At 51.3% G+C, this 27,640-nt stretch overlaps 1 protein-coding gene and 1 long non-coding RNA gene across 3 annotated transcripts in view; one reads left to right on the top strand and one right to left on the bottom strand.

Annotated features, from left to right (window-relative positions):
* LOC116661810 overlaps positions 1-27,640 on the bottom strand; it is a 38,197-nt gene that overhangs the window by 5,516 nt on the left and 5,041 nt on the right. Inside the window, exons 1-5 of one of the 2 annotated variants that reach the window (XR_004317769.1) lie at positions 14,640-14,961; positions 12,613-12,652; positions 10,598-11,959; positions 10,029-10,159; positions 4,012-5,265 (exon numbers count right to left, since the gene is read on the bottom strand). This is a non-coding gene — a long non-coding RNA (uncharacterized LOC116661810). Of the gene's footprint in view, positions 1-4,011; positions 5,266-10,028; positions 10,160-10,597; positions 11,960-12,612; positions 12,653-14,639; positions 14,962-27,640 lie in introns of those variants that run through there. The other variant, XR_004317768.1, reaches the window with a different exon arrangement.
* Positions 1,234-26,483, top strand: GPR143 (G protein-coupled receptor 143). The gene is given in 10 exon segments (XM_032474369.1): positions 1,234-2,123; positions 4,868-4,974; positions 5,920-6,014; positions 9,065-9,157; positions 11,386-11,495; positions 13,638-13,746; positions 15,005-15,122; positions 16,310-16,432; positions 16,434-16,557; positions 26,059-26,483. Coding segments are annotated over 10 exon segments (1,338 nt in total). The 5' UTR covers positions 1,234-1,759; the 3' UTR covers positions 26,154-26,483.

Here is a 27,640-nt window from a genome sequence, read left to right as displayed (position 1 = left end):
GATCCCCCTGGAGCCTGTCTCTTGAACACTGGCACCTGAGTCCTTCAGAGCCTGCAGGCTGGCCCGTGGAAAAGCAGAGAGCTGGGGTATGTGTAGCTTGGGCATGAAACAGAGATTGAAATGCAGTGACATTCCTACGCAGACTGGCCACCCGAACCCTTGGCATTACAGTAAACGAACAGATGCTCCTTTTCATTTTTATCTTTTAAAGCACATCCCACCCACTGACCTCCAGAAGCCACTTCTGCTTTCCAAGAGCCAATGAAGGAGAAGATGAACTATTTCAAAGCAGATTGCAAGATATATGCTTTCGAAAGGACGGACAAATTAGCATTTGGGGAGCAGTTCATCGATGTTTTCTACTGTCTTTACAAGCAAGTGTGTAACACCGAGGGCGGTTAAGGTTTTGACAATGCCGGTGTGACGTCTATCCAAGCAGCTGCCCCTGCTTACAGGCATGCCTGCCGGATCTTTTTGCAGCGGCGGCGTCTGCAGCTCTTTGTTCAAGGCGCTGCTTCCATCTGGCTGCCTTCCGTGTATGGGTCCCAACAGGAAGCCCAGTCCTGTGATTTTCGAGGAAGAAGGCTTAGGAGCTGAGCCCAAACTCTGCCTTACTTAAAATTGCAAAGCTGGAGGGATGGTGTATATATAGCTCATGAGGTCCTGGGTTCAATCCCCAGTACCTCCATTAAAAAAATAAAAATTTTTAAAAATTGCAAAGCTGGTGGTGGAAATGCAGATGAGCTAGAAGTGTCTGCATGCTTACTATGAGAAGGGGAGGGAAACAGTAGGGATGCCTTACCTTTGGTTGGTTGGGAAAAACCTAGAGAGGGGCGCATTTACTGAGGGGAGAGGCCAAAGGGTGGGCTGCAAATGCGCCTCTTTGGTTTATTGATGATAAATATGATGGAGCCGGGATTTTTCTTTTTTAAAAATAAAGCTTTGGTTAGTAAAGCCATAACCTAGAGGGGGCTCTTTGATTTTCAACCTTGAAGAGCTTTTTTCAGAAAAACTTTACTCAGTATATTATCTTTAGTACTGATACCATTTTGAAATTTGCATGCATATAGAATAAAGTGTGGTTTTCAACGTATAATGAAATTCATAGAAAAACTGAAGCAGTTAAGAAAATCTGAATAAACTTGAACTTTTTTTCTAAACAGAATTACTCTTGAAAGCTAATTTACAACGCCCAAAACAACCCTACACCTGAAAGGTATAAAATGTGTGTGCGCGTGCGTGCGCGCGCGCGCCGGGTTAGGCAAAGCAGTTCCTCTTTTCTTTAAGATTTACGTGTTGGTTTTAAAAGGAAAATCCTAGCGCTGTGGGATTGTTTCCGTGGGGAAGAGGGACCGTAAAGAAAAGCACTGCCTTAATGCCAGTCACAGCAGCCACTGTTTATGAGTCTGTAACGAATCAAAATTAGGAATGTAGGAATCCCAAACGGGGAAGATCTGGCCCGAGGCGCGCTGCCTGGTAAAATCCGTTAAGACGAGGTGGTAGGACTGGGCGCTCTGGATTCCGGAGACTTAAGCCCCGGTTAGGCTGCGTGCAAGGGCAGAGAGCGAGCGGACTTCTCCCACCTGGCGCCCTCCTCCCCCTCGGCCCTCCGCCTCCTCTCGCCACGTCCCCCCCTCCTGACCAAGCATCACCCTCGTGAGGCCTCGCGGCGTTCGCGGAGGCGCACAGCCCCCACCCCGCCCGGCGCCTTTTCTGCCAGCGCGGGGGGCTGGGGCGGGGATGGGGAGGCCCAGGGCACATGACACCCCCATCCCCCGGCGCGCCCAGCAAGCACATGACCCAGGCCGGCCGGCGGGGTCCCGGCAGACCCGAGCCGCGTCCCCGAGCCCGGGCCATGGCCTCCCCGCGCCTGGGGACCTTCTGCTGCCCCACGCGGGACGCCGCCACGCAGCTCGTGCTGAGCTTCCAGCCGCGGGCCTTCCACGCGCTGTGCCTGGGCAGCGGCGCGCTCCGCCTGGCGCTCGGCCTCCTGCAGCTGCTGCCCGGGCGCCGGCCCGCGGGCCCCGGGGTCCTCTCGGCCTCCCCGCCGGCCGCGGCCCGCGCCCCCGCCTCCGTCCGCATCCTGCGCGCGGCCATCGCCTGCGACGTGCTCGGCTGCCTGGGTAAGGGCGCGCGGCCGGCGGGTGGGCACCCGCCCCGAGCACGGGCGAGGGCGCGCGGCCCGGGGCTGCTACCTGCCGGGGGCGCGGAGGAGTGCGCGGCTGGGACCCGGCCCCGGCGCGGGGGGACGCGCGGCCCGCGAGGCGGGACGACTGAGCCGGAGGCGGCTCCCCAGGGACCGGACGGGGCGGCCAGGGGACTCAGGGGACTCTGCAAGCTGGATGGTCGGTAAAAGGTGGCTCAGGGGACCCCCTTTTTTTTTCTTCCTTTTCTAAACCAACTTAATGTGTTACTGCAAGCTTACCAGGGAAACTAGACAGCGCTGTTAAGGAAAACCCAGAAAACAGAATGCATCCTTAATTGTTACACCAGTGAGAGACTAGCAGTTCTTATTCTGTGTACACACACACACACACACACACACACACACACACACATCATTTCCAATGTGATTTAGCAGAATCAGGAAGAAAACTTATATACGTCTATATCTGTATCTCCTTTATATATATATAATAAATCTATATTATATATATAAATAAATATATAAGTATATATAATATATAAAATATATTTAATAAAATTTTATCTATCCATCATCTACCATCTGTGTATCCATCCATCCATCCATCCATGCAAGTTTGAGTTTTATTCCACAGGCAGGCAAACTGCAGTTTAGGCCAAATACTGCCCTGCTGCCTCTTTTCTATGGCGCATGAACTAAGACTGTTCTTACGTTTTAAAGTGTTTCTTAAAAATCTAAAGAAAAAGACTGTTTCCTGACATGGAGATATTCCATGACATTTAAATGCCAGCGTCCGTAAGTGCAGTTTCATGGGAACACAGCCAGGCCCTGCGCTTGTGTGTCGTCTCGGCCAACTCTGCCCTACGAGGGCAGGGGGGTGTGTTGAACAGGGAAAGTATGGCTCATAAAGCCTGAAATATTTTCTCTCTGGCCCTTGACAGAAGCTTGGCTGACCCCTGCTTTCACCTCTAGCGTGGCATGTTTTTATAGGCCTCTAAGCTCCATATTGCTGAGCATGATAACTTTTTATTTTGGAAAATTTCCAACATCTACAAATGTAGAGACCATATGATGTGTCCCTTGTACCCAGTTTCGTCTACATCCCATCCCCTCATCCCAGCTCTCCACTGGATTAGTTTGAAGCAAATCCCAGAATTTATATCATTTCATCCATACAAATACATATGAGTGTAGAAGATAAGAATTTTAAAAATATATATATCACTGAAGTGTCATTAGCATCTTAAAATAATGAAAACCAGCTCCTTAATATCATTGGCATATGTTCAGTTGTCTCACAAATGCTAATTTACAGTTGGTTTGTTCCACTGCTGGTGGCATTTGCAGTGCCCTCCACCTCCACGCCCTGAGGGGTGGCGGCAGCTTTTACCTCCCCCCCCGGGGGGGCAGATGTCTGGGCACATGGTGGCTGTGTGTCCCAGGGCCTGGTTCTCCCGCTCCAGCTCGTGCGATTGGAGGCACTGAGGACTCATGACTTCAGGTAAATGCTGTGGAACCTCTGCTCACTGTCTCAGACTTGAGTGAGACAGGACACAATAGTGCCTTCCTATTAGGGCTAAAATCAACTTGGGGCATGACAATTCCATAGAAAACTGGTTTCTTCCTGATTCTGCTAAAAAGCAGTTTGGAAACGCACCTTCACAGTAATTTAATTTCTGTCACTTGAATATCTGGAAGTAGAGATGTACCCAAAGATCTTTTGAGGGCCAGTGAAATAATACCTGGATGTCCTCCGGCCTTTAGAAGGGAGGACAGGCATTGTGGTCAAAGGAGCAGAAGCCGGAGTCAGGGGAGGCCTGGTGACCAGACTCCTCACTGGAAAATAAGAAATACAGGATGCCTACCTCTTAGGGCGTGGGTCTTGTTGTTTTTTGTTTTGTTTTTTTTTCGGTTTCACTGGGCTGTAACTGACTCACAGCACTGTGTAAGTTGAAGGACAGACAGCATCATGACTTGCCTTTACGTTTATCCTGAAATGATGACCACAATAAATTTAGTTAACATCCATCACCTCACTTAGAAATAAAAAAAAAAAATTCGGTATTTCTTGAGCTCACATCAGTGCTGTATCCTGAAAACGACCAAGCACTCACTGTGCCGAAGAAAAGCAGCACGCCACGCAGTGTGCGCTTAAACAGCGGGTATCACCTTACCCAGCAGAGACCCCTCATATGGACCGAAAGTGTGTGTACTGTTTAGAGGAGAATTCGATATTTGGGTCACATAGCCAGGAGAAACTCACAATTCATAAAGGTCAAAATCAAATTATCCAGAGCTAATTTGTGAAAATCTTAAATGTGTTTTTTTAAAGAATGAAAGAACTGTTTAAACTTCAGAATTGTGCTTTTTCAGTTCTTTTTTATGTGAGGAATATTTCACTTGGACGAGAAATACAGATTGTTATTGACATAATCATTTCTTAGTGCCAAGTAAACGAACAAAAAAAGTTAGGGCTAATGCTGGTTTCAGTTGAAATCAGAGTGCCTGGGATTGCTCCATTACCATAATACTTATTTTCTGAGTCTTGTTTTTTCTGTCTGTCTGCACACACCAATGTGTGTGTTTATTTCCTTGCTCCCTACCTCACTTCTTTCTCTCTCCTTCCTATCCACCCATCCATCCATCCTTTTTACAGAGCAGCAAGTCAGCTTTAGATTTGAAATGGAACCACATTCAAAGAATTACCTGATTCTCCCTTAGGTATCATAGTCCGGTCCACGGTGTGGTTAGGATTCCCGAGCTTCGTGGACATCTCAGCTGTGAATGGGACTGACATGTGGCCCACCGCCTTCTGTGTGGGGAGTGCAGTAAGTGTGCCTCCCCTCATCTCTCCACTGCCCTTTGCTCCTGCCAGGCTGTGTCCTCAAAGTGTGGTCCCCACCCTGCCACCAACCCACTGCAGTTTAGAAACACAGATGCTCCGAGCTCCCCATCCCCACCCCCTGACCAGGAATCGGAGGGGGGTGGGCACCTGTGATTTAACAAACCCTCCAGGGGCTCTGACGCACACTCAGGTTTGAGAACTGCTGTGTTAGTGTGCCCCCCTCCTTAAACACACATGCAATCCTTACCTTAGATCCAGCCACAATCAAAACCAGCTGGCCAAGAAAGAAAAAGAAAAAAGAATGTTATTGATTTATTGGATGTATTTTACTTTAACAAAGGATATATTTAAATACATCTGTTTGATGGACATATTGCTCTGTCTGCAAAGTCAGTGCTTCAGTGAGTGACCTCAGAGGGCACTGAATGCTGCACTGACCCCACCGTCTGTGGCAGCATTGTCAGCGTCTCTCCCTCTCGTTGCTTCCCAGCTGCATCCCGGTGGAACTATCCGTCCCAGTATAAGTCTTGTTCCATCTCTAACATCCGGAGCCCCTGCCTTCCCCTTCCTGGGAAGGTCCTTCCTGCCCAGCCTCCTTTGTTCTCGGCAAAAGAGCTTCTCATTCAAAGACCCCGTGAGCCTTGAGGTCATGCCACACATCTGAGTCCTTACCTTCCTGCCTACAAGGGTACCACAGGGAGAGTGCGCTGGACCAGTCCAGCTGAGCAGGCCGGGGACAAAGGCACACGCCCGTCCCTGGCCACACCCCACCCTGGTTTCCAAGACAGGTCCACGTGTCTCCGGAGGGCTATCATGTGCTGCCTCTTGACGTCAGAGGAAGTGGGCGTCTGCCAGCTCATTTCATGGTGGGGGTAGTCTGGAGCCTGACTCCAGGAGCTTTGATGCCCCCTCCCCCCCCCGGTTACAGATGTGGATCCAGCTGCTGTACAGTGCCTGCTTCTGGTGGCTGTTTTGCTATGCGGTTGACGCCTATCTGGTGATCCGGAGATCCGCTGGACTGAGGTATTCAGAGGAAGCAAGCCTGGCTTCTGACCCGGTTTGTTGCCTGAGGGAAGGTTGGAGAGACCTCTGAGTGCTCCAGAATGTCTTAGTTTCTGTATGACAGGCATAGCCCGTCAGAACCTTTCAGCCAGCCCCTCTGCTGAGGAACATCTGTCGCAGCTCATTTTTATAAAAGGCAGGAGGCAGAACTGAAATATCAAGGATGTTAAAACCCTGAAAACAAGTAACTCAATAGATTAAATATTTAGAACTGGACAAATCTTGAAAAAGAATTGACATGAATGTAAACATTTGTGACGGCATCTAAAGATTTGGGGATAAAAATTCTTGGAAATATGTATTGATACTTTATGCCCAAGAATGCAGGAGGTGCGGTGGCTGCCAGGGAGGAACTCCACAGCGGTTGGTGCCTTGGCCTTGGTGGGTTCGAATCCCTGCCCTGTCACTCACCTGGTTGTGAAAATTTTCTAGGGAAGATAGTCAGGGTCAAAGGCAGCCAAACAGGTGTACCAGTGAGAATTAGTTTCGCCTATGTAAAACACATAAAATAATAGTGACTTAAGATAGGAGTTTCTCTTTCATGCTAAAGGAGGCCAGAGGTAGGCAACCTAGGGCTCTTCTGATGGACATCAGGGACCCAAGCTCCATCTCTCTTTCTGCTGCACCATCCTATTATGTGTCTTCCATCCTCAAGGTGTCATGAACCATTATAGCTGCTGGAGCTCCAGTCATCAAATCTGCATTCCAGACAGCAGGAAGGAGGAATGGGGCAATACAAAAGGGGCCTGTTTTCCCTTGAGCCAGCTCTCTTTTAAGCAGCCTTCCTGGGAGTTTCACACAGCAATTACATTTTTGTATTATTGGCCAGAACTTAGTTTCATGGCCACACTTCGCTGTAGGGGGAGGCAGGAAGTAGAGTTGATTCGCCAAGCATGCTGCTGTTGTGCATGGCATCCAGGTTATGTCACTTAGGAAAAAAGGGAGAATGACTTTGGGTAGGCAGCGAGCAGCATGAGAAGACCTTGTCCCTGAAGCCGAGTGCAAGTATGATGGTTCCCTTACTCAGTTTGGGGGGATCGGAGCTATGGCACAGAGGTGTCATGGACCACCATTTAGTTGCAAAGATGAGGAACCCTGCAGCACTGAAAGGAAGCAGAAGAGTATGCTTCCTGCTGTCATAGGAGGATGTATGATTTACTTCCATCCAGGGGACACTGGGGTTGGACAGGACAGTCTGACAGCTGTCTGGACCCAGAGGACAGACAGAGCTCTGAGAAGCCAGGACAGGCAATCAGGAAGCCCTGCTCACACCCAGGGGAGTGTCTGGATTCATCTTGGAGCTCAGTGTTAGGGTAGGCAGATGTTGGGGATGTGCCAACACTACAGGATGCCAGGCTTCCAAGGACCCACCCATCAAACAGGACGCAAATGTCCAAGGATGCAAAACATCCAGGCGCCTCCCAAGGACAAGCGCCACGGCAAGTTTCCAGCTCTGGGAAGACTGAGGCCCAGGCTTTGTGGAGCCGGACGCTGGGCTGGCCTGGCCATGACCTTGGCCGTGCTCTCCCACCTCAGGAGACGAGGCCACGGGCTCTATCCAGCCCAGGCTTGCAGTCTGGAATGCAGGGATTCCGCACCCTTCCACACCCTCCCACACCCTTTCAGCCTCTGCAGGAAGCTGCTCCTGGGTTTTCTGAGTGTCCTGCAAAGCCTCTGGCTTCTGGGCAAGACAGCCCTGTGTGCTCTCATACCTGGAGGGGCAGAGAGGGCTGCTCGGACCCAGAGATGATGGGGGAGGCAGAACACAGAGCTGCTCCTTGGGGCCGCCCACAGAGCCGGCTGTAAAGCTTTCTCCTCCCTGGAGCTCCCTCCTCATGAGCTGCCTCTCTTTACTCTCTTGTCTCCTTGGAGAGGGGTCCTTCGCCCAGAGCTCTGACTACTCCCTCGGTCCATGCAGCTGATCTTCAGGGGTAAAATCCTGCTGAGTTGGGGTTGCACCCAGGTGTCCGGCAGAGCTTTGAGTGACCGCAGGTACCTCTGAAGGAGCCTGATCCCCGTCTTGTTGTACAGAAGAGGCAGACTGACCGCTGTGTCTGAAGGGCCAGAGCCCTGCACGTGGTCCCAGCATCTGTCTTCCTGGCCCCACCTGCCAGGCTGACTGCTCCTAATCCTTGCGGGGTGGGGCGTGTGGGAGTGCAGACATCCATGATGGAGATGTTAACTCTGCAGGGAGTAGAGGGGTAGGTGGGGAGAGGGGAGGCCCCATAGGAAACCCCCCTGCTCTCCTGGAACATGGAGTAACCACCCAGTTCTTAGAGACCTTCTTCCTGGTTTGGACTGAGCACTGAGACACTTGCATACTGGGTACAGAGGTGACTTCGGGAAGGATTGGAGCCAGGAGCTCCTTGCTTACCAGGGGAGCTGGGCACTGAGGAGGAATCATGAGGTACCTGTGCCTCGCTCCTCCCCATCGGGAAAGCCTTAGGTTCAGTGAAAGAAGCCAGATGCAAAAGGCCACCAAGAGCAGGACTCCATTCGGAGGAAATGTGCAGAATAGGCGAAGCCATAGAGACGGACTGCAGATTAGTGGTTCCCAGAGGCTGAGAGAGGAGTAACGGGAAAGACTGCTTGATGGGTGCCCGGTCTCCTTTTGGGGGTGATGACAATGTTCTGGAACTGGAGAGAGGTGCTGGATGCCTAACACTGTGGATGTCCTAAATGCCACTGAGCGGTTCACTTTAAAATGCCTAGTTTTATTGTTTATATGTAGAATCTTAAAAAAGAGAAAAGGGGACACAAATGAACTACTTTTTATAACAGATGATTGATTTCTTGAACACGTGTGAGCACATTTGACTGTCCTTTATGATTGGGGGAAAAATGGCTAGTTTTATGATCCACGAATTTCACCTCGATTAAAAGCAAACAAACTCAAGAGGCAAAACAAGGCAGCGGTTTGCCGAGGGTTTGCAGTGTGCGGTTCCCGGCTCCCGCGCGGCGCGGGGTGGGCCCGCACTTCGGCGGCTGGAGCTGCGGCCCTCTCCCGACAGCACCGTCCTGCTGTACCACCTGATGGCCTGGGGCCTGGCCGTGCTGCTGTGCGTGGAGGGGGCGCTGATGCTCTACCACCCTTCCGTCGCCAGGTAAGCCGCCCCCGCGAGCCCGCCCACCCGACTCCCGCCCGCGCGTCCTCCCGCAGGAAAGGCCCGGGCGCCGACCCCGAGCGGGCGCCTTGTGGCCGTTGTGCGGGGCCGCGCGAGGCTGTGCGCAGGGATCCGCGCAGGCGAGACCCGCGCTGACTGCGCTGCTGCGCGTGTCCCGTGCGTGCGGGTCGGTGCCGGTGCCGGTGCCACAGGGCGCCCGCAGCGCCCGGGGCGCGGGGCCACTTCTCTGCGCGCGCGCGCCAGGCTCCAGGCGAGACCCCCTCCGGAGTGACGCCGCTTCCTGGCGCCCACTCGTAATCTTTCATTCTTCCAGCCAGCTTCCTCTGCAGCAGCAGGTGACTCGAACAGCCTAAGGACGAGTTCGAGATGCTGGAAGAATCCAAGGGTGGCTCTGAGAGAGCTCATCTTAAGCGTCTGCTGGCTGTGCGTTCTCACTTCTCCATCCTGTGCTCTTCTGAACACGGTTGCTGGGAGACGTGGCCTTTGAAATTGTCTCAGGCATTTCTTCAGGTTGAAAATCCCATCCATGAACTTATTGGTAAAGCCTCTGGGCCCCTCCAAGGTTATATGCTCCAGTTTTCACTGGAAAACTGAAAAACAGGTTGCACACTGTCTCTAGTCTGTGATTTTAGGGCACTGCAGACCAAGGATCAGCATAGCACGGCCCTCAGGCAGATCCGGCCCCCTGCCTGCTTTTGTAAATAAAGTTTTATTGGCACACAGCCGTGCCCATTTGTGTGTGTGCTGGGTACGGCTGCCCTCACACATTGAGTCGTTCTGACAGAGGCAATGAGGACTCTAAAGCCTAAACTATCTACCATCTGTTCCTTTACAGAAAAAGTTTGCTGACCTGTGGTGTAGACCGTGTCTCTCCCTTACGTTTTGATTTCTTGTAGCTGCTCCCTGGGACGTCTCCACACTGGTGTTGCCTTGTCGACAGTGACTCCTCACAGGTCCAAACAGCCTGCTCTCTCCAGGAACCTTAAAAGGACAGGTGTAGAGTTAGCAGATGTAACAGAGGAATGCACTTAATCGGAAAGGGGATTGTTACCACTCACCCCCCCCATGGGATGCTGCACCTGGGCACAAGGGAGCCATGGCTGCAGGCTCCCAGGAGCGCAAGGGCCCCCCACGGCCTTGGCGATGCTGCCCCCGGGAAGCACCTTAATCCTCATCCTCTCAGCCCACCACCCGGAGCCCTCGCTTGCCCTAGGCTCCCGCCCTCACTGACGTGTCCTTTGCTTCCCTGCCTCTGAATGTCATCTTTTCTTCCTTTGTTCCCCTGTCTCCCCTTGAGTCCTTCCAGACCACATTGCACTTCCACAGCTGCAGATGAGAACGCCTGGTGGAAAGCCCGCTGCATCACAGGTGGTAGTGTAACCCTCAGGCCATAAGAGATGGGCACTGCGTTTTCCTTACCCTCTCTTCTGCATTCTCCGCCAGGTTTCCCCTACTGGTTTGAGCAGTCCAGGTGTATTCAAACAGGAGTGCTTGAATTTTTATCACCTTCCGTGGCCACGGGGGTTGTTCCCGCCTCTGCTTTTCCCCTTCAGTCTTGGTTTGGGCCCGAGCATCCTCTTTCCCCTTTGCTTTGGATTCTCTCTTCATTTTCCTGTAGATGATGCGTTTGTGCGCTGACAGTTAACAACCCTGGGTGTGGCTCTCTACCACGTCCTACAGTGACAAAGTCCCATGGCCCATCCACAGAAATCTCTCTGAACAGAACCACCCAAGTGATTACCCATCACCATGAGCACAATGTCCTTTGAAATAGGAAGCGTGCGTATTTTCCGTAGGTCAAGGACAGACGTTGGGTCTTCTCCGTGACATCGGCCAGGCTTAGCCCATCATAAGCGCTCCAAACCTAACTAGTTCACTGAGTGCCTTCGTCTTCCTTGAATTGTGTTTTTTCTTTGAAGAGACCCAGTATGCGGAAGCCACCCTCTCAGAGTCTTTTCCTCTCTCTAGCTTTTCCCAGCAGGGACCTTTAAAATCTCCCCTGTTTACGAGACAGACAGAACTGTGATTGATTCCCCCTATTCTTCTCCAATTTATTGCTGGTCCACAGACGTGAGAGATGAGTCAGATTTCCGCTGGGCAGAGTCAGTGTCCATCTGAGCATCTCCCTCTTCTCTCCGCTTCCCGGTAAGTCGGAGTAGTTCAGGCTGAGCTTTGTTTTTGAGAATGACTTGGCTTCCCTTGCTCAGGTGTGAGAGGGGCCTGGAGCATGCCATCCCCCACTACGTCACCACGTACCTGCCGCTGCTGCTCGTCCTCGTGGCCAACCCCATCCTGTTCCGGAAGACAGTGACTGCAGGTAAATGACAGGCCAGCCCCATCCCGTTCCAGGAGACAGTGACTGCAGGGCAATAACGGGAAAGCCCTCGGGTCGCGATGCCACGGGAAAGGCCCCAGCCCTTGGGCTCAGACAGTTATCTGGGACCGTTGACCTCATTCGTCATCCTCCAGAGACATCCGCAGTGTACAGCTGGGGCAAGTGAGTAGGTTCAGTAAGTGAAAGCGAGCAACGCTACTGAGTCGTGGGCGGTACAGATTCTTTGTCAGCATCTGATAGTGCGAAGCCAGGACCACCGTACTTTCCACTTCCATCTGGGCTCATCCTGGCTGTGCCGTGGCCTGCCCGGAGGCCCCAGAGGTGCCTTGGGAAACTGCAGAGGTGAGGGGAGCAGAAGAAAGGGCAGCCCAGGGGGAGGTCTGGCCGTGGGCCAAGGCGTCGTGGGAGCCTGGTTTCTCCTGTGACGTGTGGGCCAGTGTCTTTCCCTGGTGGGGCAGTGAACAGGAAGGAGCACACAGGAAGTGAGTCAGACGAAGCTGTAAGAACTACAGAAGAGGGAGGCTGTGAGTCTGCGAAGGCCCCTGACAGACCTGGCTGAGGCAGGGGGCTGAACTGCACCCCCCACCCCATCCTCAGGGAAGTGTGGCCTGGAGCAGGTCTCCACCCCCCTCAAGCTGTGTGGCTCCCCCACGTGCAGAAGGATGGAGGGAAACATACCCTAACAGAACGGTCGCTTGAGGGTCAGCTGTTGACTGTAGGACTTTAGAACATGTCAAGTACTGGACCACAGCGTCAAGGGGTGGGAGATCCCTGTGGGTCTCTGGGTCACTCTTTTCATATCTCATTTAACACTAGTGTATTGAAGGTAGCTTTTTTTAGAATGAAATCATACAATTTGCAGCAACATGGATGGACCTTGAGATTATCATACTATGTGAAGTCAGAGAAAGACAAATATCATATGATATCATGCACATGTGGAATCTAAATTATTGGCACAAACTTACTTACAAAACAGAAAGAGTCACAGACATAGACAACAAATTTAGCTTACCAAAGGGGAAAGCTATAAACTAGAAGTTTGGGATTAGCAGACACACACCACTATATATAAAATGGATAAACAATAAGAACTTACCATATAGCACAGGAAACTAACTTCAGTATCTTGTAATAACCTATAATGAAAAAGAATATGAAAAAGAATAAACGTATGTATAAGTGAATCACTATTCTGTATGCCAGAAACGAACACAACATTGTAAATAATCTATACTTCAATTAAAAAACATAGCTTTTTTAAAAAAACAAAGTTGCTGATTCGATTGCATCAAACAAATAAAAACGACTTACAGAAAAAAGACTGGAAAGAAATACACTAAGATGCTGACGCTGGTTGTCTCTGGGTAGACCATAGACCATTCATTCTTTTCTAAACTGTTTTATATTTTCCAACTTCTTTACAAGGAGAAATGTTAAATCTTTTCAACATTTAGAAAAAGCAAGCTTGCGTTATTTTTATAAGGAAAAATCTAAAGCATTAAAAATATGATTCCCAGAGGGAGGGTGTATCTCAGTGGGAGAGTGTGTGCTTAGCATGCATGAGGCCCTGGTTCAATCCCTAGTACCTCCATTAAAAAAATACATAAATAAATAAACAGACCTAATTATCTCCCTCTCCCACCGAAAAAAAAAAAATATATATATATATACACACCACACACACAAAATATACATATGCATTTATATGTGTATGTATATATATGTATATGTATATGGGTACATATACATGCACACATATTTATACAGTCCCTGTACTAGTACCATCCTGGTAAAATCTGGAGTTTAATTGCTAGTATGGTAGCAGTGCCAATTTCTTCATGGCGATCAGGCTGACTGTGGTTGTGTAAGATGCTACCTTTGGGGTGAAGCTGGGTGTAGGTAGACAGGAACTCTCTGTACTATCTTTGCAAATCTTATGTAAATCTAAAGTGATTTCAAAGTAAACATTTAAAAAATGTCTATCCCCTCGAGGCTCTGAGAACTCCCAGGCAGAAGCTGTGAGGAGGGCACTGGCGTGTCCGGCGGGGCTTCAGGCTCTCCTGGCTCTGCCTGTGGGGGGGTAGGTAAGGAGCCTCACGTGTAGTCCCCCTCTTTTCACAGTGGCCTCCTTGCTGAAAGGAAGACAAGGCATCTACACAGAGAGCGAGAGACGGATGGGAGCGGTGATCAAGACCCGGTTTTTCAAAATCATGCTGGTTTTCATTATTTGGTAATCTTTTTTCTTCTTCTTCTTCTTCTTCTTTTTTTTTTTTTAAACTGTCCCTGGGAAGGGATATGCAAACCACTTGTCATTTGCTTTCCTGAGTGTGACCTGAAAGTTCCAAAGGGAAGAGTCTTTGGAAAGGAAATCTTTGAAACTGCTAGGTGCCCTTGGAGGAAGTGCATGCCAGACAGGAAGGCAAGTCTACAATCGTGCACTCCTGGAGAGATATTCAGATCGACTCAAATTGGAGGAAGAAGCCCTTAGAACAAGAAGTCCTGGGTTTAGTTTTGATACATCCCAGCCATACGCATGCGGTGTTTTGTCCCTTGCTGGGTGCACTTTGAGATCAGTGCTCCATCGTGCTCCATCGTGCCTTGTAAATCCACCCATTTGCATCAGTCTTGACACCAACTCCTGTGTCTGATGAGCTAGGAGGGCAGGGGCACGGCCTTGGTGTGATGACTCACTGCCCGGTCAAGAAGGGCAGGGAGCAACCTTCCTCTCCTACGCTCTCCTCCCCCACTGCTGTTCTGACCCAGTGTTTCAGGTGGATGCGTTGGGCAGAGACCTGTAACCAGTGCAAAATACACTGGAATCAGAAAACACTTTGCTGCGGTGAAGCGATGCTTTGCCGGACAGGGCGCGCCTTTGTAGTGTTACTAATTAACCTGATGTGAGGAGGTCGGTTTGAATATCCTCCCAGAAGAGACATAAGTTACCTCCCTCTAAAAATACACCAAGCTTGCCATTTCAAACTTCCCTGGCCTCCCGGCAATAACCTCAAAACATTCGAACTTAGAATGTCAAGATAAGATTTGTTTTGGCCTTCATCAAAATGTCAGGTTGCTCTTCAAACAAATAGTGAATTCTGGGTTATTGGGTATGCGCTGGAACCTTACCCCGGATGTCACGTTGTGCGTTACCATCAGAAGGATTTGTCCGTCTCTGCTTTAGATGGACAGGAATGGCATCTCTTACACTAAATTCTTGGCATGCTGGTTCCCCCTTCCTGCTGAAGCAGTCACCCTTCCAGGACTTTTAGATCTTGGTAGACATGTTCCTGACCCCTAGCATTAGAAATGAATTCTGTGGGGGAGGGTGTAGCTCAGTGGTAGACTAGCATGCAGGAGGTCCTGGGTTCAATCCCCAGTCCCTCCATTAAAGAAGTAAACAAACAAATAAATAAACAAACCTAATTATGATCGCCCCCCCCCCAATTCTGATGCAAGTTCTTTTCACCTCTCCGCCATTTTCTTTCTAACAGTTGGTTGTCAAATATCATCAATGAAAGCCTTTTATTCTATCTTGAAATGCAACCAGATATCAATGGAGGCTCTTTGAAACAGGTCAGGAATGCAGCCAAGACCACGTGGTTCATTATGGTAGGTCAATCTTGATTTAAAATTTTCTTCTTGGAAAAAAAAAACAACCAGAAGGAATAAAAGCCACTCAGAAGTATGATGTATCTGTTACTTAAATATGTAGTGAGTTGAACAGGTTCCTGGGCTGCCTACCTCTGGCCTTGGTCCCCAAGCTAGCTTGATTCATTCAGTGTGGGGTTGCTATAAAGTGGGTATGACTCTGGTCAATCAATTTGGCAAGTGTATCACACCTTGGACTCAAAATATCAGTGAATTTATCTTGAAAAAAATATTTCAGACTGAAGAAACCATAGGAATGAAGATAATCCTTACTATCCATAATCATAAAGCATTATAGACAACCCAAGTCTTTAAAAAAACAAGAATGGCTAAGTAAATTATGGTCTTTGATACTGATAGAATGTTATGCAGATGTGAAAAATGACAATAATGAAATCTCTAGCATTAAGTGAAAAATTCAGGATTGAAAACCTATACTAATGGCAACTACCTAATAACACATATGTGAAAAAATGTTGGGCAGAAATACACAAAATGCTAATGAAGTGGAAAGACCACGGGTAGATGACGCCGTCTTTTCACTGTCCTGCGTTTCCAATAGGAAAGTCCCTATGTCAGCTGCCACTGGGGAGGCCTCCCTTCCCCACACAGAATTCGTATTTACACTGCATCAGGGTCTGAGAAATCTGATTCACGGGGACTCTGAGATCAGACAGCGTTAACTGCCCCCGTCCTTGTCCTGTGGTTCCTTTGGTTCACTTCCTGTGCACGACCACACGGAGCGGGAGGAAGGTTCCCTCAACTCACTGTTGGCCTCTGGAGCCTTTGTGACATGACGGTCCGCCCTGGGAGCACGAGGTGGCCAGCCCGGGTCTCTGCAGGACAGCGCAGCCTCCCTGGCAGAGGCGCAGACGGCGCTGGTTCGGTGGCCCCGTGCAACTCTCCCTTCCCTCCCTGGTGGGCCTGCTGCCAACTCCAGTCCCTCTCCCCGCCCCCCCTCCCCCCTATTTTCAGGCGCCTTTGGAGGCCCAGCACCTCCAGGCGATCTTTGTCTCGCCGCACTCCAGCCAGTGGGCCCCAACCCCGCGCGGAGCCCCACGGACCTCAGGCACCTCCCTGCGCGCACCCGATGCCCTGCCTCCCACCTCCCTGCGCTGACCCTCCCCGTCTCTTTGTCCCCCTCGCAGGGGATCCTGAATCCAGCCCAAGGGTTCCTCTTGTCCCTGGCCTTCTACGGCTGGAAAGGGTGCAGCCTGGATTTCCAGGCTCCCAGGAAGGAGATCAAGTGGGAGTCGGTGACCACCTCGGCCTGCCGAGCGGCCCCAGCCGTCCCCGGGGGGCTCCCGCGAGCCCCGGGGAGGCCCCGTGCGCACGAAAGTGGTGCGAGCGGGCGGCGGGCACACCTCCGACGAGGCCCTGAGCATGCTGTCTGAAGGTAAGAGCCCTCGCCCGGGCGGGCGGGCGGCGGAGCCCCCGGGCCCCCTGCAAATGCACCGTCGGACAACCGGGCGGCGCTGCTGGTGCGCAGGAGCTCCGACCGCGTGGGTCCCGTGAGTGCGCGCGTCCCCGCGAAGGCGCAGCTCCGCGCCCACCGGCGCCGAGCCCGCACGCGTCCCATCGCCGCTGCTCGTGCGCGTCCCCGCCCTCCCGGCCTTCCCCGCGGAGGCACCCGAGCCTCGCGTTCATCATGGCTGGCTCCTCCGGGGCTGCCTGGCATTTTGCCTGCGAGATAACCTGTCCCTACAAACCCGGCAGTAACACTGGCTTTTAGAGTGGACCTGGCCTCTGTAGCTGGTCCGTGCGCTTTGGTGGTCTGGCTCCCTCGGGGGCATTTAAGACGAAACGCCGGTCACTCAGTGCTGGTTCTCCCAATCTGTCCTTTCCCGCCAACACTAGCACTGCGGTCTTCAAGCTGCGCTCTTTTTAAACTCCTGTCCATCGTATGTGGGGTTGTGTCCGTTAACCCAGCTGATACAGAGGAAGAACGTATCAGTTCAAGGTCCAAATAATGTTTCTCTGAAGACTGCCATTTACTAAGCCTATTACATATATTTCATACCTGTATATTCATGTAGGTCTGTGTGTGTGTATGTGTACACACATATATATACACACACAAATAAATCTGAGGGAGGGTATAGGTCAGCGGTAGAGTGTGATTAGCATGCAGGAGGTCCTGGGTTCAATCCCCAGCACCTCCATTAAAATAAATAAGTAAATAAACCTAGTTACCTCTACACCACCACCACCACTACCACCAAAAACCCCTGTAAAAATAAGTAAGTCTATTAGATGTAGTTTCCATGAAACATGCTATAACCTATGATTTGTCACTTGCTCTGTATTCTGCGTTTCCTATTACAGAAAGCTCATTTATATTCTCATCAAGTACGTAGCGAGAGAATAATAACCAGACCTATGGTCCTTATTCCTAATGAAAGATCAGTGACTGTCATGGTTATGATAGCTGATTAATCAGATTTTATCCCCTTGAAAGATTCTTCCTGAGTAAACCTTTTGCCGTTAGCTCTGAGTAACAAGACGTAAAGTTCTTTAGAGGAAGAGAGTGCATGTTTGCAGGGCCCTCCTCTGGGCATCAGGGGTGGATCCCCACAAATGCCGCTTGGGGAGGAGGCCACCTGGCCCCGCCTTCTGTCCCCACTGAGGCCCCGAAGCCCCTCCCTCTTCCCACTTATTACACTCGGGCTGGTCGAAAACACCTTTAAGCAGAAGGCAGGTCCACCGCCACTGTCACTGTTCAGCGGATATACGTCCTGCACGTGTAGCTCATGCTTCACCATTGCAAATGGTGCCCAACAGCTGTTTGTAATACTGGTGTTAAATTACACACTTTTGATGGAAAATTCTAGCAGCTCATGGTTCCAAAAGGCCTGAGAGTAATTAATGATAAGATTTAAAGAATTCTTAGTCACATAGGAGTTAGGGTAGCATGTCTAATACATCTCAAAAGAGCTGAGATTGTCTTAAACATTTTCTTACTAAGATTTCATTGGTAAGCACCTTCTCTGAATAACAGCAGTGTTTGTGAAGCTTATGAGAAGCGAGGATGATGTGCGATCTGAGGAAGGGACCGAGCTCTGCAGGAGCTCACGGTAACCTCAAGGGAGGGCGTGTGCCTCTGGGCACCGGACCACTCATCTCTGCCTCCTCCAAGAGAGCTGGGGACAAGCTCTTCTGGCAAATCTCCCTTAGTATTTCTTGACCTCTAGTCGGGTGCTAGCGACGTGATTCCTGTGAGATTAAATAGATCCGTGTGCTGTTTATCTAAATGGTGCTGTCACACAATGGGCATTTAATAAATGCTAACTCTAGTAAGGATGAGTAAATAATAGTACATATCATCATTTGAGGGGGACAAGGGAGCACATGTCAGCGAGGAACAGAATTAAAAGGCCATGAAAATTTCCAGTTTGCATCTAAAACACCAAGGCAAAGCCATCCGGGCTAACGGAAGTCAGCCCAGGGCAGGACAACCCCTGCACAGCAGACGCCTGCTATTTAGCCGCAGGCAGTGCACTGCTGCCAGGACCCAGAGGAACGGACAGCCTTGTCTCCTAAAGTGACAGTCTTGGAAATGAGACATGGCTGGCTACGTCTTGGGTTGCCTCCTTTCTCCTCCTTTCCAGCCACTCTAATTTTCATCTCTTTAGTGAAGGTACAGGGCTGTTCATAACACGGAAAATACTGTTCCATGCGGGAGAAAAGTCCAGAGATACAAACTCAAAGCATAAAACACAGTTAGGCTTCTTCCCATTGGCATTGCTAAGATGAAGCCTGACATGTTTATCAGATCCTAAAGCTCCTGCTACTTTTGGGATTCACTCCAAGGCCAGCAGACTTACACTGAGCTTCCATTATTAAGTATCTGATGCGATGTCTGGCACTTACTAGGCACTTAACAGTAAATTAACTGAATTTGAACTTCAACAAATATTCATTGAGCATCTGCAATGTGGTCAACACCATTTTAGCCGGGGGGCAGGGCGGGGAGGGCGGGTTGTGAGTGTCCCTGAGAAGTATCATGTATGAAACTTACAAATAAGTAATGACCTTACTATCTATCTTTTATTCTAAAAAGTCTGAAGTGTTAAAGGGACACAGCAAAGGCAGAGACGGCATTGTTTTTTGGTGCATGGTTGAGTCTGTGGAGGAGGTGATTTTCAAACTGGGTCTTGGACCACAGACTGGAACAGAAGAGGAGGAAGCCCAGGGAGGACCCTGTGTGGAGGCACAGAGCAGAACGTTTGTGCATTTGTTTGAAGGTGGCCACTCGTGGGGTTTGTGGGAAGCTGGGGAGGCAGGCTGGGAGCAGATGATGAAGGGTTCTCATGAATCTGTATACTGAGGAGTTTGCGGTTTACCTCGCGGCCAGTGAGAGTCCGGTTAAGGTTTTTAAGAGGAGAGATCCACTCAGATGTGCTTGTAGGACTAGCCCAGTGAGTAAGTGTGGGAGAACTGATGTGGTGATGCTTCATGACCATGGCAACAGTTAACGTTGAGGAGATCTGTGTATAACCCCTTACGACAACTTTGTTCAAAATACCACCTTTGTAGGGAATTAGAATGTCCCTTGCGACTAAAAGTCAACAAAAAAGACACTTCTCACAAATGAACAAATACCTGCTTGATTTTCATCTTATGAACACCAGAAAACCTGAAACTATTATTTCCTCACCCAGGAGCATTCGGAAGCTTAGTGTCAGGTCTCCCGCCCTCCCTTAACCAGGACACTTTCCTCTGCTCACGCGGGTAAAGATCAGGATCTGATGATACGTCAGTCTTACCATTAGCTTCAAAGTGGGGAGGGTGGGGGTTGTATCTCTCAGGGGATCGGCTCCCCTGCTCCTCCAAGGTCGCCCAGGATCCCGTTACCCCACCCCCACCCCGTGGGAAGGGGCGTGGCTCCGGCGGGGGGCGGGGCCACGATGGGGCTTGGGTTGTGCCCTGGGGAGGGGTGCCCGGAGGAGCACAGAAGCCTGCCTCAGTGTGGAGGGGTGGAGGGGCCACAAAGGGGGCATGTCGTAGGCAGGGGCCTGGGTGGGAGGGTGTGGACGTGTGGGCCTTTCCTGGCCGTGGGCAAGGGGAGGGGCATGGCCACAGGGTCCGTGGACAAGATGCATGTGGGACGTAAGGGCTGCGGCCAGTGGGCAGGGCTGAGACGTGCGGCGTGCGGGGGACCGAGCAGGTTGTGCTGGGAACGGAGCACAGGTAGCGTGCTCCCAGGCAGGAGGCCTGCGGCCTATTCAGAACCTAGTGGATGGGCTGAGTGGGGGCACCGCGTCTCTCCCTCGTGCCTGTGCTCTCCCACGACTGTCCTTCCCGCAGTACTCCTGTTCCCTCTGGGTTCTGCCTCACCCGCAATTCTCCGCCTCTCCCACAGTTCCCCTTCCTCTACCCTCACCCTCACCCCGTTCTTCCCACAGCGCGCCTGTCTGTCCGAAAGTCCCTGTGTCTCCCACCATACATTACTTCTTCCGCAATACCCTGCTTCTCCCGTAACGCCTTGTTGTTTGCACAATTCCATGTTTCTTCTGGATTCCTCTCTCCCTTGAGCCCTTGTCTTGCCTGCAATTCCTGTTCTCTCCCACAACACCCATTTCTCTCAAATCCCCAGGATTCCCCATTCCTCCCACAACTGTATTCTTCCTCGTCTCTCATAGACCTCTCTTCGGCAATTCTGTTTTCAACCAAACCCATCTTTCCTATAATACTGTTTCTGCCAGGTTCTCTGTCCGCACCCCCGACCCCATGCCTTCTATTTCGCAAGTATTCCCCCGCCACTTCTGCATTCTCCCCCATAATCCCTCCCTTCTGCTACACTCTCTGCTGTACTCTCTTTCTCCCACAGTTCCGCAGCTGCCTCAAGTTACCCCCATGTCCCGCAATTCCCCATCTTTCTCACAGTTCCCTCTCTGTCCCGTAATTCTACATTTCTCCCACAACCCCTTGCCTTTTCCACAATTCTCCACTTCTACATTCTCCATATACACTCTACATTACCCCACAATACACTCTGGGTACCATAATTTTCCATCCTATCCCACACTCCCTTCTCTTTCCCACAGTGCTCTATTTCTCCCAATACCCACCACTTCTACTGCAGTTACACACGTGCCACACAAGTCCACGCCTCCCACAATTCCATATTCTCTACAATAAGCCACCACACATCCCAAAATTCCTCATTTTCTCACACAATTTCATGTCACCCACTGTTCCATATTCTCTCCCACATTCCCTTGTCTTCCCACAATTCCTTGTTTCTCCCTGAAGTCTCTATTTGCTCACACAATTCTGCTTTCCCACTGTTCTCAGTTCTTTGTTGTGAGCTCAATCACCATTTTATTTTCCAGGATTGTTTTCTGAAACTATTTATCCTACAGTCCTCTGTTCTTCCAGTAATTTCTTTTCCAGAAATGCCTCTTCATATCAAATTCCACACTTCTCCCAAAAGCTGCGACAACTCCCATAGTTCCTCATTCTCTGCCACAAGTGCCACTCTTCCCAACTATTCTTTCATTCTGGCCTCCAAATTGCCATACCTCCCACCATTCCTCATTTCTCTGCCACAAGCTTCCACCCTCCCACCATTCCTCATTGTCTGTGACACAAGTTGCCACTCTTCCCACCATTCCTCGTTTCGCTGCCCACTAGCTGTCACACCATCCCACCATTCCTCATTCTCTGCCACTGGCAACACCTCTCCCACCATTCCTCACTGTGTACCACAAGTGTCACACCTCCCACAACTCCACTCTCATTCTGTGTCTCAAATTGCCACATACTCCCACAGTTCCATATACTCTGCCACAAGTGTACACTCCTCCACTGTTCCTCATTCGTGTGCCTTCAAATTGCCATACCCCACCATTCCTCATACACAATTGCCACACCTCCCACAATTCCTCATTCTCTGCCACTAGCTGCCACACCTCCCACAATTCTTCATTCTGTATGACAAGTGCCACACCTCCCACAATTCCTCATTCTCTGCCACAAGTTGCCACACTTCCCACCATTCCTCATTCTGTGCCACATCTGCCACACCTCCCACCATTCCTCATTCTGTGACACAAGTTGCCACACCTCCCACCATTCCTGATTCTGTGCCACAAGTGTCACACCTCCCACAATTCCTCAGTCTTTGCCACAAGTTGCCTCACCTCCCACCATTCCTCATTCTTTGCCACAAGTTGCCTCACCTCCCACCATTCCTCATTCTTTGCTACAAGTTGCCATACCTCCCACCATTCCTCATGTTTCCACACCTTCCACAATTCCTCGTTGTCTACCACTAGCTGTCACAACTCCAACAATTCTTCATTCTGTGCCACAAGCTGCGACACCTTCTACAATTCCTTTCTCTGCCGCAATTGCCTCACTTCCCACCATTCCTCATTCTGTGCCACAAGCTTCCACACCTCCCACCATTCATCATTCTGTGCCACTAGTTGTCACACCTCCCACCATTCCTCATTCTGTGCCACAAGGTCCCACTCCTCCCACAAATCCTCATTGTCTGCCAGGCTGCCACACCTCCCTGAATCCCTCATTCTCTGCCACAACCTGCCACAACTCACAATTCTTTATGTCTCCCACTATTCCTCATTCTGTGCCACAAGTTGCCATGTCTCCTGCAATTCCTCATTCTCTGCCACTAGGTGTCACACCTCCCAGAATTTCTCGTCTCCCACAATTCCTCATTCTGTGCCACTAGCTGCCACACCTCCCACTATTCCATACACTCTGACACATGCCACCACACCTTCCACAATTCCTCATTCTGTGCTGCAAGTTGCCACACTTCCCTCAATTCCTCATTCTTTGCCACAAGTTGCCACACCCCCCCACATTTCCTCATTCTGTGCCGTAAGTTGCCACAGCTTCCACAATTCCTCATTCTCTGCCCCCAGCTGTCACACCTCCCACAATTCCTGTTTACCACCATTCCTCATTCTCTGCATGAAGATATCACACCTCCCCTTTCTCTTACAGCCCCATATCTTCCCTACAAATCCCTACTTCTCCCAGAGTTTCATACCCTCCCATAATTCCGTCTCTCCCACAATTCTCTGTTGCATAATTCTCCATTCTCTCCCAGAATTCCTCAGTCTGTCCCATCCCTTTTCTTTCCCAGTGTTCCATTTTCTCCCACAATTCTGGATTCTTCATCGTCTCTAACTAATCTGTTTTCTTCTATGATTCTGTTTATCACATTCCATCTCTCCCCACATTTTCTCTCCTACACGTATTTGTCTTCCACCATAACTCCTTCTCTCTCACAGTTCCTTATTCTCTCCAGAATCCCCATTCTTTCTCACAATTTTGTTTTCCCCCATCATCCTTTGCCTCCCCACAATTTTCTCTTCTCTCCCAATTTCTACTCTCCCTTGACTCCCTGCCTCTCATTATTCTGTCCCTCCCCACACGCCATTCTGCCTTTTCCCACAATTCTTGTTTCTTAACCCAAATCCTCTGTTCTCTCCCATGCTTCCCTATTATCTTCCACATTCCTCTGTTCTTTCATCCATCTTGCTCTTGGTCTTCTATGGTTCTCTGTGCTGTCACTTGCCCTCCTCGTAACACCAGGTGGCCCCCGGGTTGTACTTGCTAGGAGAGTGCGGGAGAGAACACAGCCTGGGCCTCCGACTCGGGGGGGGGGGGCTAGATCAAATTCAACACCTTGAAGGGCAGCCAGGCCCAGGTGGCATATGTTCTCTGTGGCTCATGCTCCGAGTCCCCTGGTTGGGGTTCCCGATTTAAGAGATCCAAGAACAATAGCTGAGGCACAGGAGACAGCCAACATGCCTTCCCACCTGTTAGATCTCCATGGGGCCAGGAATTTCCCAAGAACCTCCCTAGCTTGCAAAGCTCCTTCTAGGGAGTTGTTAGGAAGGGGCTTGGCTCTTGGCGCCGTGAGGTCGCCAGCATCTGCCTCTCCTGCAAGGACACTTGTCGGGCACTCACACTGCACCAGTAGAGGATTAGCCCACACACCCCACCAGCAGCCTCGCCAAGTCAGCTTCTGGGAGACTTGCTCCGCCTGCACATTCTCTCTTTGAGGAGACCCATGAGACCAGAACAGAAAACCCCTGGAAAGGCATGCCTGCCAGAAAGCCCAGGGTGGCAAGCAGCCAGCCAACTCGGCGTGGGTGGGGCTGGCAGTTGCTCAGGCACAAAGGGAATCTCCGTGGAGCCCCAGGGGGAGGGTGAAGGAGGCAGGAACTCTGGGAAAGCCACAGGGTACAGAGCGTGTCCCCAAGTGTGAGGTCATGGGCTGGGCGGGCTCCTCAGCCCAGACCTTGATCCCAACCCCCTCCCCCCTACTGTGACATACCAGCAGAGTCTTTCTACAACGACTACAGAAATCGCACACAAGTTCCCATGAGCCCAGGACATCTTCATAAACAGGGGGTGACCCTGTGAGAACCAAGCCACCAGCACCCCCAGCAGGAACCTGGTTCCAGAACTGGAAGTGTTTTCTCGAAGCTGTCCCAGCTGGGGCCTGGGCTCCAGGCAGAGCAGGGTCACTGCTCAGCAAAGGGTCTGCGCCTGCCACCCTGCTCAGGCGACCCAAACGCTCTTCAGGGTCTGGCTGCAGGGTCCGTGGCCACAAGGTCTGTCCTTCCCCAACTTCTAATTCCTTTACCCTCTCTTCGTGGGTGCATCACACCTGGTCTGAGTTACTCGGACCTCCGTTCTCCCAGACTCATCTTAATCCTGCCCTGGGAGAAAACTTGGAGTGCCTCTCCCCTACACAGGCCACTGAGGGGGGGGGGAGCAGTGGTGGTGGGACACTGCAGCCCCAGACTTGCTTTTTCTTGGTAACATCATCACCTCTTCCTGCAACTCAGGCTGCCCCAGGCATTTCCAAGCACAATTCATCACCCTCTCTGGCCCATACAATGCTGGCATTCTCTTTCCTTCCCTAAGTGTCCTCCAAAACTCTGCCTGCATCTCTTTCTAAGTTGTGCTTGTTCTTGCCCTTCTTTAAACATTAGACTCAATTAATGCTCTGAGGTACCTGTGCTGCATCCAGCTGGTATCAAGGCAGTGACCCCACTGTACTTTTCCAGTCAACATCTGTTGATCGGGCCTATTGGTGGAGGGAGTTTGGTATTTGGAGATTTTCATGAGGGACAGTCACTGGCCCCATGTGCTTCGTTGAAAAGGCCACCACCTTTCTCTGCGTCTTCCAGCTGTTTCCGACACACTTGCTGGGCAGCTGCACAGCAAGTTCTTCATCCACCACTAGGGGGCAGAGGAGGGCAGGCTTGGATCAGTGATTTAGCCCCGGTCCACGCTGTGCTGAGCAGTGATACAGACTAAGGAATCCCTGGAACTGACTTGGACTCATAACCTGGCATATGGCAGACATGCCTGAATATCAGCTGAATAAAAGAACAATTCTGACCTCTGTCCCAAAGGATTCCCACAGGTTCTGAAGGACGGTGTGTCACTGGGATGGTTAAACAGACCTTGCACAATTACTCTTCCCGCAGGAGTGGTGTTTGCTTTCATTCTACTGGTTGTTACCGACTTCCCCCTTCCCAAACCGTGGGGCATCATCCACGAAAGGGCAATTCTTAGTTATACTAAGAGATGCCCTTTGGACTCCGGCGCTTCCCCGGGTGAACGGGGGCGGTTTCCATGTGATCTGCAGCACTCACGTGGTGTGGCTGAGACCCAGCGGGGTGGTTCGGAGGAGGGGAGGTGTAAGAATGCAGGATCGTTCAGTCACCCTAGATGGCTCTGTAGGATTTGTTTTATCCTTTGGTGAAATGAAAGTATCACGTAATACGAACTATATGTGAAAGTATCATGTAACTTAAGAAAATACACGTTTGTGATGCTTGTGAAAGACCTGCCAGGACGTGGAAACCATCCCACGGCGGGTCTCTCCTTCCCTTTCCAGGTTCCGACGCCAGCACAGCTGAAATCCATGTTACAAGTGCGTCCCGCAGCGGAAACGAGGTTGGACCTATTGCAAAGCCCCGGGGAGACCTGTGAGAGGACGCGACGGGGCCCACACCTCGCATTCCTCAGGCTCCACGCTCCTCGCGCCTCAGAGCCGTGTTCTCGCCTTGCGGTCACCGCGGCCCCGGGGTGTAGTCCCCCCAGATCTCACTCTCGTCGTCCCGTTAGGGCGGATTCCCGCGGATCCCCTGTGTGAGGAGAGGTGACCCGTGAGTGAGCGCTGGGGGTGGGAGGAGGAAGAGTCCTGGACCAGGCTCTCCGCAGCTCCTGTCGTCTCCGTGGACGCGGGTTTTTCTGGTCCGCCTGTAACGTGAACGCCAGATCCAAGTCCTTGGGAAAGTGAATAAAGTAGTTGTGCCTGAGCGCCCAGCCTGACGTGGCTTCTGTCTGAACAACGCCTCAAGCGAATGGTGCTGAGGACGACGGGGAAGACGCCAAAGGGCCCCGCGGCGGAGGGCCCCGCGGGGCGGCTGCGCGGCACGTCCTGCACCCGCCACCAGGGGGCAGAGGAGGGCGGGCTGGGGTCCGCGATTGGGCCCTCGGGCCCCCCGTGGCGCTGAGCAGTGGTGCGGTCAGAGGAATCCTTCGAACCTGACTTATGCTCAGACCACTGCCCACGTCTCCATCTTCCCATCAGATGAAATATATATATATATCCCATATATAATTATATATAGAGTTGCCCTTCGGTATCTGTGGGAGTTTTGTACCAGGATCCCAACGGATACCAAAATACGCAGACACCCTCTGCATCTGCGTGGTCCGCATCCGCGGGGGGAGGGTAGGGGGGGGCGGCGCAGTGCAGAGGGCCGACTGTACATAAAACTTATACATTATAAATATATACGTGTGCATATACATATTTGGGGGCAAAAATACTGTATGTAACATGCACTGGAGAACAGCCACCTACGTAAGTGTAGAAAAGCAAGACACCGTTTCCTCCTCAAGACGCTGCAGTCAGCTCTGCCGCCCGACGCCCCTCTTCGTATCAAGATGAGGACTCCGTTTCGCTCTAGGAAAGCTGTCCAGGATGCTTCTGGACTTGTGCTTTCGGAGTCATACGGCAGCAGATAGACTCAGGGCATCTCATGACTGTGACCGGGGTGCCCAGGTCTGCGCAACTCACATGGACCTGAGCTCCCTCACGGCCACCCTGACCCAAAGTGTCCAGGAGGTGTGAAGGAGTTAGCTCTCCCGGGTGGCATCTGCCTTCATCTCTGTACGGATTTTGTGCCTGTCCCCAGCCTCAGAGTCCCCCCTCCTCTGAGGACTCCCACTGCTGACCGGGGCACAGCCCCACCCCGACTCTAGCGCAAAGATGCGGGCCGCTCGCTTTCCCAAGCTCCCTTGCAGCTAAAGCAAGGAACAGCCCTCACAGAGCCAGTCAGACACGTGTCCAGGGTCTAAGTTGGATGCTAGCGCCCAAGGGAACGGGCCGTGCAGGAGGAGCACTTCTGCACAGGGGTTGGCAGTGCACACATCCCCTTTGGAGGGCAGCCTGGGTGTGCTTTCCGGGG

The sequence above is a fragment of the Camelus ferus genome, chromosome X (genome assembly GCF_009834535.1).
Source record: "Camelus ferus isolate YT-003-E chromosome X, BCGSAC_Cfer_1.0, whole genome shotgun sequence".
NCBI classification, from domain to species: domain Eukaryota; kingdom Metazoa; phylum Chordata; class Mammalia; order Artiodactyla; family Camelidae; genus Camelus; species Camelus ferus.
The sequence above is the reverse complement of the archived record's forward strand: the minus strand, read 5'-3'. Positions and strand labels throughout refer to the sequence as shown.